The sequence below is a fragment of the Somniosus microcephalus genome, chromosome 2, assembly GCF_052327205.1.
Source record: "Somniosus microcephalus isolate GS21.2 chromosome 2, FLI_Smic_1.0, whole genome shotgun sequence".
Lineage (NCBI taxonomy): Eukaryota > Metazoa > Chordata > Chondrichthyes > Squaliformes > Somniosidae > Somniosus > Somniosus microcephalus.
The window spans coordinates 320,077,220-320,097,616 of NC_140988.1; the positions used below are offsets into that span (position 1 = coordinate 320,077,220).

General features: G+C 46.6%; 1 protein-coding gene across 1 annotated transcript in view; it reads left to right on the plus strand.

The window, feature by feature from the left end:
• The window catches only part of LOC147123544 (uncharacterized), a 78,944-nt gene that overhangs the window by 17,447 nt on the left and 41,100 nt on the right, over positions 1–20,397 (plus strand). The window contains exons 3-4 of the mRNA XM_085966351.1: positions 11,643–12,669; positions 12,946–13,597. Of these exons, the coding sequence (XP_085822477.1) occupies positions 11,643–12,669; positions 12,946–13,597 (1,679 nt within the window). The remainder of the gene's footprint in view (positions 1–11,642; positions 12,670–12,945; positions 13,598–20,397) is intronic.

Here is a 20,397-nt window from a genome sequence, read left to right on the forward strand (position 1 = left end):
TTTATAAGGGGAAGATCCTGTTTAAAAACTGTTTTTTTTTTAGGACAGTGTAAGCTATATAATATGGTGTACTTGGATTTCCAAAAAACCTTCCATAAAGTTCCTCAGGAGATGGAGGGAGTTAAAATCTCCACCCGCCCCCTCCCCACCCCCCCTACAGTTTCTCTAATATTTTCTTGCCATTCTAACCTTTGACACTGCACCACATCATGTGGTCTTCTCTGCATCACATCCCCTATGTCTTGGTCACCAACACTGAATGCTGTACTTAAATTGTGATCTGACTGAGGCACTGCTTAGCTTTAGAATAATATCTTTTGACTTATACTCAACTAAGTTAGCAATGTAATTAAACATTCAATTCACTTAGTAGATTTTGTATTTAACAATTCACTGTACGGCAACAATAGACAATCACCCCCCAGGTCCCTCGTCACTTCCTCTTTAGCTATTTCAGCATCTTCCATATTATATTTGTGATGTCAATTTTTCCTATCAATGTGCAGTACCTTTCACTACTGCACCGGTGACAGAAAGATAGGTTTGGGGGAGTGCGATCATGGAGGCGAGTGGAGTTAAAATGGAAGAGGTCCAACCACCCGCTTCCCGCTCCATTGCCACTTTTCCCCTAGGACCTTCTACTGGGTGGCCGAAGCACCCGCCTAAATCTGGCAGGAGCCTCATTAATAATTTATATAAATCGGGGTCCGACAATGTACAAAGGACCCCGATGCAATTTTGACTGGCTACTGGGTGGAGTGTGATGCTCCACTCAATAAAACCTGGCGGTACAGCAGAAGAAACCTGAAAAGGTATGTGATATAATTATTTTTTGTGGGGCCAGGAGGATTAGGAATGCTCCTCTGGGCTCCATATGAATAATGTCGGTTACTGCCGCCCTAGACTCCTCCTCGCCTCCATGATCGCACTCCCTCAAACCTATCTTTCTGTCGCTCGTGCAGTATCTGAGTGCTCAATTGACACCAGCAGCTTGCCAGCCACATGGTAACGAGGCCCGCATTCAAAATGGACCAGGCCTCCCGCCTTCAAAATCAGCCGATAGTTAAAATCTACTTCTGGCTTCTTTAGCCTTGAAAGAAGGTGATTGAGAGGCACTCTTAAGGGGAGCATAGAAACATAGAAGATAGGAGCAGGAGTAGGTCATTCGGCCCCTCGAGCCTGCTCCGCCATTCAATGAGATCATGGCTGATCATCCAAATTCAGTACCCTGTCCCTGCTTTCTCCCCATATCCCTTGATCCCTTTAGCCTTAAGAAATATATCCAGCTCCTTCTTGAATATATTTAATGAATTGGCCTCAACTGCCTCCTGTGGTAGATAATTCCACAGGTTCACCACTCTCTGGGTGAAGAAATTCCTCCTCATCTCTGTCCTAAATGGCTTACCCCTTATCCTTAGACTGTGACCCCTGGTTCTGGACTACCCCGCCATCGGGAACATCCTTCCTGCATCTAGTCTGTCTAGTCCTGTTAGAATTTTATAAGTTTTAATGAGATAGATTAAAAGTGGTGAAATGAAAGTTTAAGACAGACTTCAGGAAGAGCTTCTTCATATAAAGACTGGGTTAGGGTAGGGGAAGCAAAAACCTTAGACTCATTCATCTGATATCTAGCTATCCAATTTACTAATAAATCTATTTCTTTTTGAAGGCACTTACAGTCCTCTTTACAATTAAGCACACTTTCTATTTTTGTGTTTGTCTGTTACTGTGTCCCCATTCTTTTTTTAAATTAATTCACAGAATATGGGCGTCACTGATTGCCCATCCCTAGTTGCCCCCGAGAAGCTGGTGGTGAGCCGTCTTCTTGAACTGCTGCCGTCCGTGTGGTGAAGGTACTCCCACAGTGCTGTTAGGTCGGGAGTTCCAAGATCTTGACCCAGTGAAGGAACTGCGATATATTTCCAAGTCAGGATGATGCCTGATTTGGAGGAGAACGTGGAAGTGGTGGTGTTCCCATGCGTCTGCTGCCCTTGTCCTTCTAGGTGGTAGAGGTCGCAGGTTTGGGAGGTGCTGCCAAAGAAGACTTGGCGAGTTGCTGCAGTGCATCTTGTAGATGGTACACACTGCAGCCACGGTGTGGTGGTGTTGGAGGGAGTGAATGTTTAAGGTGGTGGGTGGGGTGTCAATCAAGCGGGCTGCTTTGTCCTGGATGGTGTCAAGCTTCTTGAGTGTTGTTGGAGCTGCACTCATCTAGGCAAGTGGAGAGTATTCCATTACACTCCTGACTTGTGCCTTGTAGATGGTGGAAAGGCTTTGGGGAGTCAGGAGCTGAGACACTCACCACAGAATACTGAGCCTCTGGCCTGCTCTTGTTGCCACAGTATTTATGTAACTGGTCCAGTTAAGTTTCTGGTCAATGGTGACCCCTGGGATGTTGATGGGTGATTCAGCGATGGTAATACCATTGAATGTCAAGGGGCCATTCTCTCTTGTTGGAGATAGTCATTGCCTGACACTTAAGTGGCAAGTAACATTCACACCACACATCAGCCCAAACCTAAATGCTGTCCAGGTCTTGCTGCATGCAGGCACGGGCTACTTCAGGAGCAGTACTTGAGGAGTTGCAAATGGAACTGAACACTGCACAATCATCAGCAACATTCCCACTTCCGACCTTATTATAGAGGGAAGGTCATTAATGAAGCAGCTAAAGATGGTTGGGCTTAGGACACTGCCCTGAGGAACTCTTGCAGTGATATCCTGCGGCTGAGATGATTGGCTTTCAACCACCACAACCATCTTCCTTTGTGCTAGGTATGGCTCCAGCCAGTGGAGAGTATTTCCCCTGATTCCCATTGACTTCAGTTTTACTAGGGCTCTGTGGTAAACCACTGTTATTGTATATTGTTACCTCTGGGTGGCGCTGTGTACCAAGGCATGCCTCAGCTGACTCCGCCCACATGACCAGGTATAAAGGTGGGGGTTTCGCCGACTCACTTCCTTCTTGGAACCAGCCACCCACGAGAGGCATGCTCTGTTCTCTAGTTAATAAAAGCCTTTTCATCACCTTCCTGATTCATCGTCTTTTATGGAGTAATTGATAAGCGTATCAGGCTCCTTGATGCCACCCTTGATCAAATGCTGCCTTGATGTCAAGGGCAGTTACACTAACCTCAACTCTGGAATTCAGCACTTTTGTCCATGTTTGGACCAAGGCTGTAATGAGGTCTGGAACCGAGTAGTCCTGGCGGATCCCAAACTGGGCATCAGTGAGCAGGTTATTGGTGAGTAAATGCCACTTGATAGCACTGCCGATGACACCTTCCATCACTTTGCTGATGATTGAGAATAGACTGATGGGGTGGTAATTGGCTGGATTGGATTTGTCCTGCTTTTGGTGGACAGGACATACACAGGTAATTTTCTACTTTGTTGGGTAGATGCCAGTGTTGTAGCTGTACTGGAACAGCTTGGCTAGAGGTGCGGCTAGTTCTGGAGCACAAGTCTTCAGCACTTCATATAATTATATATATATATCTAAAACAGCAACACCCTAATATCGATCCCTAAAGGGCATCACTGTTTACCTCTCTCTGATCTGAAAACATCCATTAACTACCACTTTCAGTTTCTGTCCTTTAATCAACTCCCTATCCATGCTATGACATTCCCTTTAATACCATGCACCTTAATTTTATCAACAAGTCTCCTATGTGGCAGCTTATCAAATGCTTTTTGAAAATCAATGGACACAACATTCACTGCATTACCTTTGCCAATGCATTCTATCACTTCCCCAAAGAATTATATTAAATTCATTGGATACAATTATACTTTGTTAGCTGATCTTTATTAATCCATATCTTTATCGCATGTTATGGCTTCTAGAAGCTTACCCACTACTGATATTTGGCTGACTCATCTATTGAAACTTGATTTATCCCTTACTTCCTTTTTGAACAGAGGTGCTACATTAACAGTCCTCTGGTACAACTTTCATTTCCAAGGAAATGTGAAGGATTGTAGTCAGAGCCTCTGTTATTTCCTTTCTAATTTCCCTCAGTAGAATGCGTATAATCAGAGCTTGGTGCCTTTTTCAACTTTGAGTTCTAGCAACTTTTTCAGCACTCCTTCCTTATCTACAGTTATCCTATCTAATTGTCCTACCTCTTCCTCTTTTACCCTTTCATTGCCATTATCACACTCTTCTGTGAAACTGAGGCCGTGTACTCATTTTTTATCTTTACCGTTCCTTAATCTATCACACAATCTCCTTTTATGTTTGCTATAGGCTTTTTAAAAAACTATTCTTAGACTTTCTATGTGTGTCTTTTAAATCTTTATTATTTCCTTTGTTACCTATCAGTCATTCTTCATACCCTATCTAAGCCTTTCTAATCTTTTTTTGCTTCTCCTCTATACTCTGCTTGTATTATTAGCCCTAGAATTGTCATGTGCCTGTTTACTTTTAAGTCTCATATGAACTTCTCTACTCATCCAAGGAACTCCAGCATTTGCTGCACTCCCTTTAACGCTTGTGGGAATATGTCCGGTTTGTACCTCTGGCTTGAACTTTTCCCATTGTTTGTCCGCTGCCCTACTCGTTAGTTTTTCTTTCCAATTTATCTGGGTTATTTGCCTTATTTTGTTGAAACTTTCCTTTTCAGTCCAGTGCTTTGACCTTCGATCGCTCCCTCTCGCTTTCAATTTTTTAAATATTGAACCTAATTATGCTATGTTGGACCAGCTGAGGTGGGCTGATGACGTCACTCATCTGTATCTATACTTTGTTAAATTGTTAACCTTCAGACTTCACTATGTCAGGTCTCTTGATGATATAAGCTACACATGGTGTTCAAAGAAAAATATTAAACCTTTTAAGAAACAGATTTTTAAAAATCAAAAGGTTATGCATCATGGTTATTTGGAATCTGTTTTGTCTTATGTTCTGCCAATTCATGCAACATTATCTTTCAATCTAGAATGTAGTTTAGAATAAGCTATTAAAACATAACTATTGTTGAAAACAGATTATTTCTCAAAACTGATTATGATTTACATATTATATTACTGAACAAGTGGAAATGGCAGAAGTGACCCAGAATGCAAGATGCCCAAGAGGGTCTGCAAATTGGTAGTGGTTAAACCATGTGCAATGCTGAGTATCAGTCAAGGGGTTAGGAATTCGGTATCACCCCGATTGGGGCGCTAAATTAAACAAATTAGAGGATTAAAGCCAGGTGCTAACCCTTCTGACCTCCCGCTAAATTGATTGTTAGTGCTTCAAGAATGACCTGGAACACTAAATCAAGCACTAATCACCTAGAGCGGGGTGCTACCCGCAGAGCGATAACCAATTTCAGGTGCAGTCCAATTGGAGCTCATCATTCACATTGAACCTCCCCTTTAAGAACTGGAAGGAACCAATCATTCAGCACAACCTCATTCTCAACATTGCTGGCTCTGAAGCGACCTCCAAGCAACTCAACAGCGACACCTTTTATCCCCATGGCTGGTCCCAGTCCCAGGGAGACAGCTCGCCTTTTCAGTGACCAAGCATTGGCGGCATTAGTCGCGGCAGTCGAAAAAAGGAGGGCAGTGCTGTTCTTGGCCACTGGCAGGAGGCCATTGCCTCAGGTCTTCAGGGCAAAGTGGAGGGAAGTGGCGCAGGACATCTCGGCCAGCAGTGTGGTCCTCAGGACCCTCACACAGTGCCGTAAAAATTTCAACGGCCTCACTCGTGTGGTCAGGGTGAGTACATGCTTCAACAAATCCGACATACCAGCATCTGAACCTCAGTCTGTACACACTGCACAAACCACCACCCCCTCACCACTCACCCATCAAGCATCTCCACCTACTCCAACTCACATCCACATCTTGCCTACAATCACAGCTATTTAACTATGGTAGGCACATCTCCCAAACACATAGCTGCACACTCACTCACACACTTTCCTTTCTCTTGCAAGCCAAGCTGGCCCACAATAGGAGGGAGCAGGAATGAACAGACAGGGGTGAAGCAGACATCCAACAGCTTACAGACCTAGAGGAGCAAGTGTTGAGAGTAATCGGGCGCCAGGTGGTGGGTGCCGTGGCCATCAGCGACATCGAACCCAAGGGTTTAAGGTGAGGGTGGAGACGGGGAGAGGGGTTTAAGGTGAGTGTGAGGGAGACGGGGAGAGGGGTTTAAGGTGAGTGTGGGGGAGATGGGGAGAGGGGTTTAAGGTGAGGGTGGAGGAGACGGGGAGAGGGGTTTAAGGTGAGGGTGGAGGAGACGGGGAGAGGGGTTGTAAGGGGAGGTGTGTGGGTTGTTTGTCAGCTTCACTTCTGACTCCTTTGAGCGGTTCGAATCGCTCCCACTCCCTTTTTGTTCTAGACTTTGGACTTATTTGGGGGTTGTAATAAATTTGCAACAGACACCTGGGTTGGTCAAAAGAATTGAGATCTTTATTTTGAGACAGGAAAAATATACAATGCAATAAAACTTATAATCTAAAAGGGTGGGGAACACTCGGAATATGCGAGGGAGAATTACAATAGACAAAATCCCTTACCCTCCCAACCACACTATCCTAACTAGGTTGAAATCCAGAGGACCAGGAAATGCTCACCAAACAACTTTCTTGACAGATTGTAGAGGTTTGCGATTTCGGGGTTCTCCTTAGTTGTGGAGGTTGAGGCCTGCCATACCCTGGACGTGGTAGAAAACTGCACCTGCGTTGGGTCTTCAGTTTGGGTTTGTCCGCTGATGCGGTTAGCTGCGTAGTTGGATGTATCGGGTAAGTACCCAATTTTCTTTGGTTAAGCTAAGTTTTAGGGTCTTTTGTGTCAAAATCTTACCCAGGGGTAAGTCGGACTAGCCTGTAGAGTGGAAACAAGTCTTTGATTTTTGAATTTTCGGTTGTTGGTTTCTTGTTAGTCGCGGTGGCCCAGTATTACCTGGTTGGTGGTAATATTGGTAGTTGTTGGTTTCTTGAAGCCTTTGGTTGCCGCGACTTTCTTTTCCTTCAAGTCTCCGATTCTCCGACTTTCTCTCCTGTACTGAACTCGTGCTCTGATCTCACTCGAACTCATTCATTGGACAAGCAGGCCTCAATTATACTAACCGCCAAATCTCTGGTTCTTTTGTTGAGTTTGGCGGGCTCGTTATTTTTAATATGCTTTAAAACTTTAACGAGCTTTGGGGATGGCCCATCTATTCTTAACAAGCTTCGGGGATGGTCCATCTATTCTTAATTGGCCTTTAACTGGTTTCGGGATTGCCTTGAAACCAGTTTAAAAATGTAAAACGTTTTGGAACTCTCTCTGATTGGTTTTGAACTGCTCTTTGATTGTTGTTTCCTGCTGGGCCATGTTCTTTCTTTTGTTTTGCTGTGGGCATGTACTGTTTTATTCATGTACTTGTGGCTCTGTGAGTTTTGGCGGAAGCAGGTTCTGTTGTCTCTATGTAAAGGTTGGGGTGGCCCAGAACATTCCCAGACAGCCCAATACTCAAACTGTCTGTTTTGGGGGCCCATCCCACCTCTCTTTTGTCACAGTTTTTCGCAGGTCTGAACATGCCTTTTAAACCAGCCAAATCTTCCTGGGGTTTTGATTTTTAAATCCCTTTGGCCCAATATTTCCTTCAAACAGTCCAATATCTCTTCTTTTCTTACTTTGGGGGAAATTGTGTAATTTTGCGAGCCTTACACAGGGGAGGGAGTGTGTCTCTGTTTCTCTGTTTCTCTGCCTCTGTTTCTCTGCCTCTGTTTCTCTGGGGTCAATTTTCTGGCTGCTGTCGGGCAGCTTTTCATGCAGCCGGGGCCGAAAATTGGCGAAGAAGCGGGTCGGGACCCCACCGCCTGATTCCCCGCCCCGTCCGACTTTCGGACCGCCGTTTCTCCGCGACCCGCTTCAGTCCCGGCCGCCGCTGGCGGGACTTGTCTTCGGAGCACTAATAAGCAATTATCAGCTTGTTGAGGTAGTTTTTCCAGGGCCGTTGCAACTTATAAGAACATAAGAACATAAGAAATAGTAGCAGGAGTAGGCCAATCGGCCCCTCGAGCCTGCTCCACCATTCAATAAGATCATGGCTGATCTGATCCTAACCTCAAATGTTCTATCACTCTGCATCCACCCGAACCCATGTGATCTCCTGGGAGAGGCGAAAAACCAGAGAAAGACCCAATGGCCAATTTGGGAGAAAAAAATCTGGGAAATTCCTCTCCGACCCATCAAGGCGATCGAAATTCTTCCAGGAGATCACTCTGTCCCTATATTTTCTACAGTACTTACCTTCTGTAAAGGCGATCTCCATCCCAGCCAGGAACAGGAATAAAACCATCTCCTGAAATCTAACACAGAATTAGAACACAGTAGGAGCAGAACCAGGCTACACGGCCCCTGGGCCCACTCCACTACCCACAGGGCCATGACCATTCTGAACCTAGACTCATGTCTAATTTCCTGCCCGCTCCCCGTAACCCTTAATTCCCTTTACTTCTGGGAAACTATCTATTTCTGTTTTAAATTTATTTAATGATGTAGCTTCCACAGCTTTCTGGGGCAGCAAATTCCACAAACCTACCACCCTCTGAGTGAAGAAGTTTCTCCTCATCTCAGTTTTGAAAGAGCAGCCCCTTATTTTAAGATTATGCCCCCTAGTTCTAGTTTCACCCATCATTGGGAACATCCTCACCGCATCCACCCGATCAAGCCCCTTCACAATCTTATATGTTTCAATAAGATCGCCTCTCATTCTTCTGAACTCCAATGAGTAGAGTCCCAATCTACTCAACCTCTCCTCATATGACCACCCCCTCATCCCCGGGATTAACCGAGTGAACCTTCTTTGTACTGACTCGAGGGCTTTCCCCACATCAAACCCGCCTGCGGGGAACCCCGTTGCTGAGACCTGGCGTGAAGCTTGCCGGCTTGCTTGCTGTCAGCTGCAGGTCAATCAGAGAAGCTGCGATTTAAAGGGACAGCACTTGTATGTTGAAGGACCTTGTTGTTGCAGGTTTGGGGCTACTTCTTCAAGGCTTAGACACAGCTGTGGAAGGTTGGAGGCTCACACACTTCTCTAATGCGATCTCCTGGGAAGCCCCTCTCGCCACCCTCACTCAGCACTTCCTCAGCAGAGGCATCTACGAGAAGTATGGGACGCCTTTTTTTCCTTCCCTTCTTGCCATTAGAGGATCTCCAGCAGCAGAGGCGGCAGCAGCAGAACCAGGAACAGCAGGATCAGCAACAGGAGCACCAGGCTGCTGCTCACTCACCTGAAGTTGCACAGGCCAGAAGGGGCCAGCGCTTGGAAGTGGCTTGAGAGCACCCTGCTGCGCTTTAGGGGGCCATGGGGACCCGTTTCTGCACTGGCAGTCCTACTCAGAAGGACTTCCATGAAGATCTGGTTTCTCTGTTCAACAGATGGCCAATGCTCCTCAAGAGATGTCATTCTCTTATGAGCACTCACCATGTTTTCCGTACCCTGGCGAGTTATCTCCTCCATGGAGGTTGCCAACCTTTCCATGGTGATGCATTCATGTGCCAATGACTCCACAAAGGCTCTGCTCATGGTCGCTATGGACTCCTCCATTCACTCCACACTCGCAGCGACCCTGGAGACAAAACCTGCCAGAGACTCCTGCATCTGTCATGGAGATCCATCACCTCTTCTCTTGCGGATGGACCCAGAGGCAGAGGGTCGACATGCAGCACAGCTGAGCTGAGCTGGCAGAGTCCTGTGCCCTCCGTCGAGGACTCTCCACTGCTGTCCCTGTCTCCAGAATCTGCTGAGGCTCACTTGTGAACTGTGAAACACCAGGTGACAACAGTACTCTATGTTCCGAAGGTCCCCCCGAGGTGTGAGTGCCTGCGCTGGTCCTGGGTGCGCTTACTTCTGCTGACGCTGTGCCCTCAGAGGTTGGAGCTTCCTCTGAGGAGACTGGCTGCACAGCCTCTTCCTCCTCCACAGTGAGGACGGGGGCTCTGGATGGTACTGTGTGGGAGTAAAGGAAGGAGTTAGAGATGTAATGCCAAGGTTCTTCTGGTGACTCCCAGCGAGTTGGCATCTGCTGACACCTGCATCCATGCAGCATTGGTCTCAGTGGGAGGCCTCTTCCTCCCTGACCTAGGGAAGAGGACCTCCCTGTGGGCCCTAACCCCATCCAATAATGCCTGCAGAGAAGCCTCGTCGAATTTGAAGGCAGCTCGGGGTCTGGCACTGGCCACAGCTGCTGCAGGCTCCTCTGCCATTGTGCAAGAGTGGTTGAGAAGCCTGCAGAGGTGGAGAAGCTTGCAGGACACTTTGAAAGCACCACGAATGATGACATCATACTGTGGGGCTTTCTGACACGAATTGGACAATTAGCAAGGCTTCCCACATGCTGGGAATTAATTGGCCACTTGAGGGAAAATTGCATGGAGCTGGCTGACACTTTTTTATGTGTGTCAGAAACCCCACATTCGGGGAAACCCGACCATTTCCCACGCAAGCCGAAAATCGGGGCCACTGTCTCTGTTTCTCTGGGGTCGATTTTAACTGAGCCGTGGAGGCGGGCTTGGAGGTGTGCGGGGGCTTAAAATCCCGAAATCAGGGGTCCCGAACTCCATGTCAGTTTCAAAGGAGGCGGGCACCCGCCCCACACTGGGACCCGCCTACCCGACGCGGGAAGGGATTAGTGCCAATTAGGCAGCATGGTGGCATAGTGGTTAGCACTGTTGCCTCACAGCACCAGGGACCCGGGTTCGAATCCGGCCTCAGGTGACTGTCTGTGTGGAGTTTGCACATTCTCCCCGTGTTTGCGTGGGTTTCCTCCGGGTGCTCCGGTTTCCTCTCACAGTCCAAAGATGTGCGGGTTAGGTTGATTGGCTATGATAAATTGACCTTAGTGTTAGGGGGATTAAATACGTGGGGTTACGGGGATAGGGTGGGATATGTGTTGGTGTAGGGGTTACGGGGATCGGGTGGGATATGTGTCGGTGCAGGCTCGATGGGCCGAAATGGCCTCTATCTGCACTGTGGGGTTTCTGTGATTTCTGTGATTTCTGTGATAACTGCCTGTTAACACGTAGTTAACAGGCAGTTTTTAGCCTAATCCCTATTTTAAACGTTGAAGTGTGAGTTTCCCGAAGGCTCCAAACCACACCAAGTTAGAGGAGTCGGGCCGTTGGGTTGAAGGACTTGGAGGAGTCGAGATGTCAGTGTTGAGGTGAGTGATGTGTGCAGGAGTGCAAAAGTAAGTGTGTTTGGTGTGTCTAAAGTGATTAAATAAGTTTAACATACCTTTTCTTACCTTTTCACCCTTCCTTCCTTTAGGCTTCAGGAGTCCCTCATCTAATCGGCACAGAAAGCAGAATGGCTGCGATCTGTCAAAAGTGACAGCCTGCAGCTTTCTGTGCCGGAGAGATTTCTAACTGAGTCTGTGTAGAAGGACTCAGGTTAGAAGTAAGACTGTCAGTGTTTGATAGCTTCAAACAGCTGTGAAACGCTGATATTTCATCTGTCAAGACGTCTTGACAGATGAAGTTTCAGTCTATGACGTCACCTGTTGCCGGGTGGCCCTTAATTGGCCTGCTGAGCCCACTGGGCGGGCTCAACAAGGTCAATCAAGTTAAAATTGCGTGGATTGGCCGCATCTCGATGGAGGCGGGGCTACAACCCCGAAAGTTGTAGTCCTGCCTCCTACCCGACTCCTGAGTTAAAATCACCCCCTCTGTCTCTGTTTCTCTGTCAGTATCTCTGCCTGTTTCTCTATCTCTGTTTCTCTGCCTATATCTCTGTCTGTTTCTTTGTCTCTGGTTCTCTGTCTCTGTTTCTCTCTCTGTTTCTCTCTGTTTCTCTGCCTCTGTTTCTCTGTCTCTTTTTCTCTGCCTCTGTTTCTCTGTCTGTTTCTCTGCCTCTGTTTCTCTGTCTGTTTCTCTGTCTATTTCTCTGCCTCTGTTTCTCTGCCTCTGTTTCCCTGCCTCTGTTTCTCTGTCTCTGTTTCTCTGTCTGTTTCTCTGCCTCTGTTTCTCTGTCTCTGTTTCTCTGTCTGTTTCTCTGTCTCTGTTTCTCTGTCTCTGTTTCTCTGCCTCTGTTTCTCTGTCTCTGTTTCTCTGTCTGTTTCTCTGTCTCTGTTTTTCTGTCTCTGTTTCTCTGTCTCTGTGTCTCTGTTTCTCTGTCTGTTTCTCTGTCTCTGTTTCTCTGTCTCTGTTTCTCTGTCTCTGTTTCTCTGCCTCTGTTTCTCTGTCTCTGTTTCTCTGTCTCTGTTTCTCTGTCTCTGTTTCTCTGCCTCTGTTTCTCTGTCTCTGTTTCTCTGTCTGTTTCTCTGTCTCTGTTTCTCTGTCTCTGTTTCTCTGTCTCTGTTTCTCTGTCTCTGTTTCCCTGCCTCTGTTTCTCTGCCTCTGTTTCTCTGCCTCTGTTTCTCTGTCTCTGTTTCTCTGTCTCTGTTTCTCTGTCTTTGTTTCTCTCTCTGTTTCTCTCTCTCTGTTTCTCTGTCTCTGTTTCTCTGTCTCTGTTTCTCTGCCTCTGTTTCTCTGTCTCTGTTTCTCTGTCTCTGTTTCTCTGTCTCTGTTTCTCTGCCTCTGTTTCTCTGTCTCTGTTTCTCTGTCTGTTTCTCTGTCTCTGTTTCTCTGTCTCTGTTTCTCTGTCTCTGTTTCTCTGTCTCTGTTTCCCTGCCTCTGTTTCTCTGCCTCTGTTTCTCTGCCTCTGTTTCTCTGTCTCTGTTTCTCTGTCTCTGTTTCTCTGTCTTTGTTTCTCTCTCTGTTTCTCTGTCTCTGTTTCTCTGTCTCTGTTTCTCTGTCTCTGTTTCTCTGTCTTTGTTTCTCTCTCTGTTTCTCTGTCTCTGTTTCTCTGCCTCTGTTTCTCTGTCTCTGTTTCCCTGTCTCTGTTTCTCTGTCTCTCTGTCTCTGTTTCTCTGTCTCTGTCTCTCTGTCTCTGTTTCTCTTTCTCTGTCTCTGTTTCTCTGTCTCTGTTTCTCTGCCTCTGTTTCTCTGTCTCTGTTTCTCTATCTTTTTCTCTGTCTCTGTTTCTCTATCTGTTTCTCTGTCTCTGTTTCTGTCTCCGTTTCTCTGCCTCTGTTTCTCTGTCTGTTTCTCTCTCTGTTTCTCTCTCTCTGTTTCTCTGTCTCTGTTTCTCTCTCTCTTTCTCTGTCTCTGTTTCTCTGTATCTGTTGCTCTGTCTGTTTCTCTGTCTGTTTCTCTGTCTCTGTTTCTCTGCCTCTGTTTCTCTCTCTCTGTCTCTCTCTCTCTGTTTCTCTCTCTCTGTTTCTCTCTCTCTGTTTCTCTCTCTCTGTTTCTCTGTCTGTTGCTCTGTCTCTGTTTCTCTGTATATGTTGCTCTGTCTGTTTCTCTGTCTGTTTCTCTGTCTGTTTCTCTGTCTGTTTCTCTGTCTCTGTTTCTCTGCCTCTGTTTCTCTGTCTCTGTTTCTCTGTCTCTGTTTCTCTCTCTCTTTCTCTGTCTCTGTTTCTCTGTATCTGTTGCTCTGTCTGTTTCTCTGTCTGTTTCTCTGTCTCTGTTTCTCTGCCTCTGTTTCTCTCTCTCTGTTTCTCTCTCTCTGTTTCTCTCTCTCTGTTTCTCTGCCTCTGTTTCTCTCTCTCTGTTTCTCTCTCTCTGTTTCTCTCTCTCTGTTTCTCTGTCTGTTGCTCTGTCTCTGTTTCTCTGTATATGTTGCTCTGTCTGTTTCTCTGTCTGTTTCTCTGTCTGTTTCTCTGTCTCGGTTTCTCTGTCTCTGTTTCTTGGGATATAGTAATCTGGGATGTTATGATTAAGGTTATCCACCAGGTGGTGCTGTAGCCAATGCTGCTGCTAAGGTTGCTTCCTGTTAAGGCCAGGGGTTAGCTTCCTGCTAAGGTCAGCAAAGGTGCAATGCCTGGAAGCAGGCCTGCCTGGTTGTCTCGCAGTCGTTCAATAAAGCACTCGTATTAATCCTCATACCTCGCCTCTTCGAGTTCCTTGTCTCCCTACATGGATTTATCACATTTGGCGATGAGGTAAAACAGGACCCTGAATAAGAGAAGTCTGCCAGGACGTTTAAACAACAAAATCACGAGCTGCAGTTAGCTACCAGTTGGAAGAGAGCATGGCTGCCACGGTAGGAACGGTCTCCACTTTTGATATTCAAGCACAAACTTGGGAGGAATACTGTGAAGTGTTCGGTTATTTTTTCGAAGCAAATGAAATAAATGATGCCGGAAAAAGGAAAGCCATTCTGCTTAGTTCAGTGGGAAGCCAAACCTACAGTTTGACAAGGAATCTGCTCAGTCCTGAAAAGCCTGGAGACAAATCATTTGTTGAATTAGTGGCCGTGCTAAAAGAACATTTCAACCCTAAGCCTAGTGAGATTGTACAGTGGTTCAAGTTTAATTCAAGGAACAGGAAAGAGGAAGAGAGTGTAATGGACTATGTAGCGGTGTTGCGTAAATTGGCACAAGATTGCAATTATGGGAACAACCTGAAGGAAATGCTGAGAGATAGGCTAGTTTGCAGAATAATGGACGGCCGAATGCAGCGCAGATTATTATCCGAGACTGGGCTTACTTATGAAAAAGCATTGGAACTTGCTCAAGCCATAGAGACAGCGAACTGAGATGTAAAAGAAATACAGGGTTCAGACAGGGCTAATGCTATGCAAGTTGCAGGTCAGGTTGTTGTGCACAAGTTGAACATGTGTCAGAAACCACAACGTTAGCATGTGAAGGCATGTTATTGATGCAAGGGCAATCACCTGGCGAGTGAATGCTGGTTTCTGGAGGAAAAGTGCTACAAGTGTGGGAAACAAGGACACATAAAACGAGCTTGCAAGGTGAAATCACCTGTGGAGGAATCCAAACCAAAAGGGGGAGGACAGCAAAACCAAGGGAGAGAAGTGAAAAAACATGGAGCACACCACATCAGCGGGGAAGCTGAGGAAGAAGAGGACATGTTCATAATGTATGGCATGTTAGAGAACATTCCAACAGTGTCTCCTATCACATTGCAACTGACAGTAAAAGACTCTAAGGTGAACTTTGAAGTGGATACAGGGTGCGGCGTAACCATAATGAACAAGGCAGAGTACTCAAAATTGTGGAACCGTGCAAAAGTTCCAGAGTTAAAGCCTTGCTCCCTGCATCTTAAAACATATACAGGTGAATGAGTAGCAACATTAGGTACAGCTAAGGTAACTGTGCAACACAGGGACACAGTGGAACAGCTACCTGTAGTTATAGTATCGGGTACTGGACCAAACCTGTTAGGTCGGGGCTCGATAAAAGAACTTAAATTAGACTGGGGAGCAGTACATCAAATAGATGCGGGCAAACAGTTGACTTTGCAAGAAGTGTTGAGTGAACATGAGAATGTGTTCAAGGAGGAACTTGGCACATTTAATGGCCCCCCAGCTAAGATTTATGTATGGTGTGGAGATGCCGGAGTTGGACTGGGGTGGACAAATGTAAGAAGTCACTGCTGTGATTATCTCTCTGCCGAGGTGTGATAAATGGCAGTTGGAAAGGTTACCTGTAAACATCTGACATGATTCTCTGACTATATAAGCTGTGTCTTTATGCATTTCTCCACTTCACCTGAAGAAGGAGCAGCGCTCCGAAAGCTTGTGATTTCAAATAAAGCTGTTGGACTATAACCTGGTGTTGTGTGACTTCTAAGATTTATGTAGACAAGGAGGCACCGCCAAGGTTTTTTAAACAACGACCTGTGCCTTATGCCATGAAGCCAAAGGTTGAGGCTGAGCTTGACCGTCTATTGAGAGAGAACATACTGGAGCCAGTGAAATGTTCGGAATGGGCAGCTCCCATAGTACCTGTTTTAAAACTGGACAATTCAGTAAGACTCTGTGGAGACTATAAATTGACAGTCAATTGGGTGTCCAAACTAGAGCAGTATCCTATTCCCAAAACAGAGGATCTCTTTGCAAACCTGGCTGGAGGAAAGAAATTCACAAAGTTGGATATGAGTCATGCCTACTTGCAGATTACACTGGATGATGAATCAAAGAAGTATGTCACCATAAATACACACAAGGGCTTGTTTACATATAACCGCTTACCGTTTGGTGTCTCATCTAGTCCAGCTATCTTCCAGAGGACAATCGAAGGTGTACTGCAAGGGATTCCACATGTTTCCATCTATCTGGATGACATTCTGGTGACAGAAAAACCGACCAGGAGCATCTGAGCACGCTGAGAGAGGTACTACAGAGATTGGAGAGGGCAGGGTTCCGGCTCAAGAGGAGTAAGTGCACTTTCCTGGGGAATGAGGCAGTGTTCCTGGGACACAGAGTGGACGCCACCGGGCTCCATCCACTCAAGGAGAAGGTACAAGCACTGCAGGATGCCCCTGCTCCTACAAATGTGGCTGAGTTAAAAGCTTACCTGGGACTGCTGAACTATTATAACAGGTTTTTACCAAACTTGTCAACTGTGTTAGCACCTCTTCACAAACTACTGTGCAAGGAGACACAGTGGCAGTGGGGAGAGGAGCAGGGGGTTTCATTTGAACAGTCCAAGAAACTGATGCTGACGTCGGGTGTGCTGGTTCACTACAATGCAGAGAAAGACATCATTCTCTCTTGTGACGCTTCACCTTACGGGGTGGGGGCAGTTCTTTCACACTGCATGGAAGATGGAACTGAAAGACCAATAGGGTTTATGTCCCAAACTCGAACACCAGCGGAAAAAACTATTCCCAGTTAGACAAAGAGGGGGTAGCAGTAATGTTTGGGTTACAGAGGTTCCACAAGTACATATATGGCAGGAAGTTCACCATATGCACCGATCATAAACCTCTTTTCTCTCTTTTCAATTAAATGAAAGCAGTTCCACAGATGGTGTCACCCCGGATCCAGGGGTGGGCCGTGACGTTGAGGGCATATGAGTACGTCATCGTCTACAAGGCGGGCAAGTACAATGGGAACGCAGATGCCTTGAGCCGTCTTCCACTGCCAGGCACACCTATCCGTGCAGCTCCAGAGGACAGAGTGTTGATGTTGGAGGACACTGACACGGCACTTGTGACTGCAGAGCAAGTATGAACATGGACAGGTAAAGATCCAGTACTGTCTAGAGTTCGAGAATATGTGGTGAGGGGATGGCCACAGCTTCCGGAAGGGGCTGACTTCACACCCTACAGTGTCAGGAAAACAGAGCTGAGTGTGCAGGATGGTTGCGTGTTGTGGGGAGCACGAGTGATTATTCCACAGCCAGCACGACAGTCTATACTAGAGCAACTACATCAGTGTCATCCTGGGGTCTCGCATATGAAAGCCTTGGCTAGGAGTTACTTGTGGTGGCCAAAGCTAGATGAGGAGATAGAAAATCTAGTCAAGACATGCAGCACTTGTCAGGAACACCGGAAGGCACCAGCAGCGGCTCTTCTCCACCCCTGGGAGTGGCCGGATAAACCATGGAGAAGATTGCACTTAGATTATGCGGGTCCATTCATGCCATTTTAAGCCGCAGCGGGGAAGAGAGGAAAGCGCGGGAGACGCCATTTTAAGCCAGTCTAACCACACCCAAAAATGCCGAAGAGTGGCAGTATCACAGCGTTCGACAATGAAGTCGAAGATTGGACGACATATGTTGAACGCATAGAAGTATACTGCAACGCGAATGAAGTGCCAGATGACAAGGAAGCGCTGGTATTGTTGAATTCAATGGGTGCAAAAATGTATGGCTTACTACGAAACCTAGTAACCCCAGAGAAGCCAGTAGAAAAGGATTTTGAAAACATAGTGTCAATCCTACAGGACCACTTAAACCCCACACCGCTGCTGATAGCAGAAAGATTTAAGTTTCACAAAAGGAACCAGCATAAAGATGAAAGTAATGCTGAGTATTTAACGGAACTGTGCAAGCTATCGAAACACTGCCAGTTTGGAACGGGACTAGCAGATACTTTAAGGGACAAGTTTGTGTGTGGGCTTCAAAGTGAAGGAACCCAGAAACGGCTTCTATCAGAAAAGGAACTTACGCTGGACAAGGCTTTCAGCATTGCAGTATCACACGAAGCAGCAGCACGGGGCGCGGCAGAGATACAACGGAGACTGCAAGAATATGGCACAAATGAAATGTCATACGGAACAGTGAAGTGCTATCGCTGCGGCAGAACAACACACGACCATAATGATTGCTGGTTCAAGGACAAAGTGTGCAGACAGTGTGGAAAAGTAGGACACATAGCAAGAGTCTGCAGGTCGGGAAAGAAAACCAGCAGCAAGAAATCTCCACAGGAGAAGCACAAGAAGGTACATAAGGTGACGGAGAGCAGTTCAGATGAACAGAAAAGTGATACAGACTCCGGAAACAAGGAGCTGGGTTGTCTGAGACTACATAATGTGATCAAAACGGAGGATCACCAAACTATCTGGGTCACGCGCAAGATAGCAGGAGTCCAAGTGAAAATGGAATTGGACACAGGATCAGCCCTAACAGTCATAAACCGAAGGGACTACAAGCGGCTATTCTCACATATACCCTTGAGAGATACAAAGATTGTCTTGAAGATGTACACGGGGCAAAAAGTCTACCCCAAAGGAAAAATAAGGGTGAACGTTATATATAACGGCAAGGAAACACCAAAAATGGACCTATATGTATTGCCAGATGGAGGACCACCACTACTAGGATGTGAATGGATCCGAAAGATACAGCTAGATTGGCATTCCATACAAGCACTGACTGTAGATGCCAAAAAGTATGATGACGTCACACCTGGACGACTGGCAAAAATGCTAACTGACGCACAAGAAGTGTTCCAGCAGGGACTCGGAACACTAAAAGGCATAACAGCGACGATCAAAATAGAGGAAAATGCAAGCCCAAAGTTTTTAAGGCCAGACCGGTACCTTATACGATCCGCCCAGTCGTCAAAGCAGAGCTGGAAGGTTTGGAACGTTCAGGAGTACTGTCCAAAGTGGACTGGAGCGAGTGGGCTACACCCATCGTTCCTGTAATGAAGAGGTCGTTGAGTAATACGCCTGGGGAACCAAAGAAGGTTCGCATCTGTGGGGACTTTAAGGTAACAGTGAACCCAGTCCTTCACACTGTACAATATCCGCTTCCGCGGATTGAAGATGTTTTCGCCTCGCTATCTGGAGGGAAATGCTTCACTAAGATTGATCTGGCCCAGGCGTACCTGCAAATGGAGGTAGAAGAAGCCTCGAAACAGTACCTCACGATCAACACTGATAAAGGTCTCTACCAATACAACCGGCTGGTGTTCGGGGTAGCATCAGCTCCGGCTATTTGGCAAAGGGCAATGGATCAAGTCCTGCAAGGGATTCCAGGGACCCAGTGTTATTTGGACGACATCCTGGTCACAGGCGAAAATGACAGTGATCACCTCGAGGAATATGGGCTCCGAGCTAATCGCCACAAATGCGAGTTTTTCCAGAAGCAGATCTCGTATTGTGGCCACGTTATTGATAAAGAGGGGTTACATAAGTCCCCTGAAAAGATTGAGGCAGTAGTCAAGGCTCCAGCACTGGAAAATGTGTCACAACTGAGGTCGTTCCTCGGGCTGGTGAACTACTACCATAAGTTCTTGCCGAATTTGTCTACCGTACTACACCCACTGAACAGCCAACTGCAAACGGGGGTACCATGGAAGTGGAGTGACGAATGTAAACGAGCTTTCCAGAAGAGCAAAGCATTGATCACATCAAAAGAGGTGTTGGCTCATTTCAACCCAGCACTACCAATTCGGTTGGCGTGTGATGCATCAACCTATGGCATTGGAGCGGTGCTGTCGCACAAATTCCTGGACGACTCAGAGAGGCCAGTAGCCTTTGCGTCTCGGTCACTAACCTCAGCCGAGCATAACTACGCCCAGTTTGACAGGGAGGCCCTCAGCCTAGTGTGGGGAGTGAAAAAGTTCAATCACTATCTGCACGGGCAGAAGTTCACCTTGCTGACTGACCACCAACCACTTGTCTCCATCTTTAATCCAAAGAAGGGCATTCCGGTGATGACTGCGCAACGGCTACAAAGATGGTCCCTTTTTCTAGGGGCGCACCAATATGAAATCGAGTATAAGGGCACGAAACAGCATGGAAATGCTGATGGGCTATCACGCCTGCCACTGCCTACTGCGGAGGAAGCACCAGCAGTGGATCCTGTCGAAATATTTCATTTGACTATAATTGAATGCTTGCCAGTAACTAACGCTGGTATAGAGAAGGAGACCCGAAAGGACATAAGAACATAAGAAGTAGGAGCAGGAGTAGGCCATACGGCCCCTCGGGCCTGCTCCGCCATTCAATAGGATCATGGCTGATCCGAATCTAGACTCACGTCCACTTCCCTGCCCTCTCCCCGTAACCCCTAATTCCCTTATCTGCTAGGAAACTGTCTATCTCCATTTTAATTTTTTTTAATGTTGCAGCTTCCACAGCTCTCTGGGGTAGCAAATTCCATAGATTTACTACCCTCTGAGTGAAGAAGTTTCTCCTCATCTCAGTTTTGAAAGGGCAGCCCCTTA